Below are 1,707 nucleotides of genomic sequence, written 5' to 3' on the forward strand. Positions count from 1 at the left end.
AGCCATTATAGCTTTTAGAATTCAAAAAGGATGTGGAAAAAAAGCATTTTATAATCTGAATAGACAGGGTTGAAACTAACATCAAGAGCAAGTTTGGTATGCAAATGACATATTCAGAAAGAATTCTTTTATAATCTGAGTGCAGATAGACAAAATATTATATTATCAAGTGTTTTTTTGCAGATTAAAGCTCAAGATAAAAGCCGCTTATAGAGTAAAGGTAATTTGATATGAACACATACATTTGAATGTATACTGAAACTAATTTCTATTACGGATGGGGAAAATTCTCGAAGAATTTATTGTAGATACAGTTGTCAGTGTCGATGTTAAAGATTGTCATTGAGGCTCTTTGTGTGTGTGTCTTTCAGATACAGAGACAAGTGAAAAAATACAAGGAAGCGGAATACTTCAGCTCTTTGCAAGTCTGTTGACTCCGCAGTCTTCCTGCACAGCCAAAGTAGCCAACATCATAGCAGAAGTAGCCAAAAATGGTGAGGTTTTCCTCAAGAATTTTTCTGCTGGGAACATCTTCAGTTTTACACCTTACTTGTCAGTATGTTTTATTAATTTGTGTTTTAATTTTTTAGATTAGACATTTTTATTTGTTTTTCTTTGGCTTTTTTGATGTAATTATCTTAAATGGTTATAGTTACAGTCATTCTGTTTGTACATTTCTCACTTGCTATTCCGTTCCCTCAGAGTAAAGTCAGGGCAGGCGCTGCTAGTCCCAGCTACACCTTTGTCACTTACTACTTTGGGTGTAGGATTCTCGAGCTTGCCATTGAGTCATTCGTCTTCATTGTCACAGGAAAGCATACTTTTTTTTCATAAGACCAAAGAACACAGAGTGTACCTTTCTTAATGTTTATGTTTGTTTGTGTTATACCCAGATATACTCACTATTCTTTTTTTTGGTCTTAACCTTCCATCCTGACATCGGCAGTTGACTTCAGCAGTGTAGTTGGAATATGTTCTGTCTTCTGTACTCACCTTCATGGAAAATATATTTATTAAATTGCCTTGTAAGAATATTCTGGAAAAACAACGATAACAAGCTTACCTTATGTAATACTTAATCCACGTCATTGTTTATATAGTGAGAGATCCTTTAGAGAAATTATAGCAAAAATATTTGCACATGATTTTAATTCAGTCAGATTGAGAAAAACACTGAGTTCCTAAAGGACTTTTTAAGCATAAAGGAAGGCCATACTAAATATAATAACTTTAGTGTGCTTCAATTTTCAAAGTTTGGTATTTTTAGTTCTTTTATTTTACAATGTTGCGTATATTATACTTTAAAGAAAAGAAATTAAATTCTGGCTTCATTTGTATAATCACCATAGCAGGTGGCTGTGTGTAAAGTACCAGTCAGTATATGTTGGTTTTGGCCTATAAACCAATGTGTTCTTAAGTATGTTACCAAAAAGAAAATTGCTGTGAAACTTTGCCATTTCTTAGAAGTTCTCAAAATGCCTTTGAAGTTCCAATTAAGTTCTATATTGGTAAACTATTTTTACAATGTTGACTGAAAATTGGCCACCTCTTGCTTGTACGCCACATCCAGGAAGCAGATCTAGTTTGAAAATGGATCCTTTTCAGACATTGTTACCCCCCTAGATCAACCCCATATGAATCTTAGTAGATACAAACAAAGCAGCTTGGTTTTTAAGATCAAATAGTTTTTTTTTTCTTTTTTTTTTT

General features: G+C 33.2%; 1 protein-coding gene across 1 annotated transcript in view; it reads left to right on the forward strand.

Annotated features, from left to right (window-relative positions):
- Nucleotides 1-1,707, forward strand: part of RAP1GDS1 (RAP1, GTP-GDP dissociation stimulator 1) — a 214,048-nt gene that overhangs the window by 93,147 nt on the left and 119,194 nt on the right. The window contains exon 4 of the mRNA XM_012641066.1: nucleotides 372-494. Coding sequence (XP_012496520.1) covers nucleotides 372-494 — 123 coding nt within the window. The remainder of the gene's footprint in view (nucleotides 1-371; nucleotides 495-1,707) is intronic.

Source organism: Propithecus coquereli, unplaced genomic scaffold, assembly GCF_000956105.1.
Source record: "Propithecus coquereli isolate 6110/MARCELLA unplaced genomic scaffold, Pcoq_1.0 Scaffold161, whole genome shotgun sequence".
Lineage (NCBI taxonomy): Eukaryota > Metazoa > Chordata > Mammalia > Primates > Indriidae > Propithecus > Propithecus coquereli.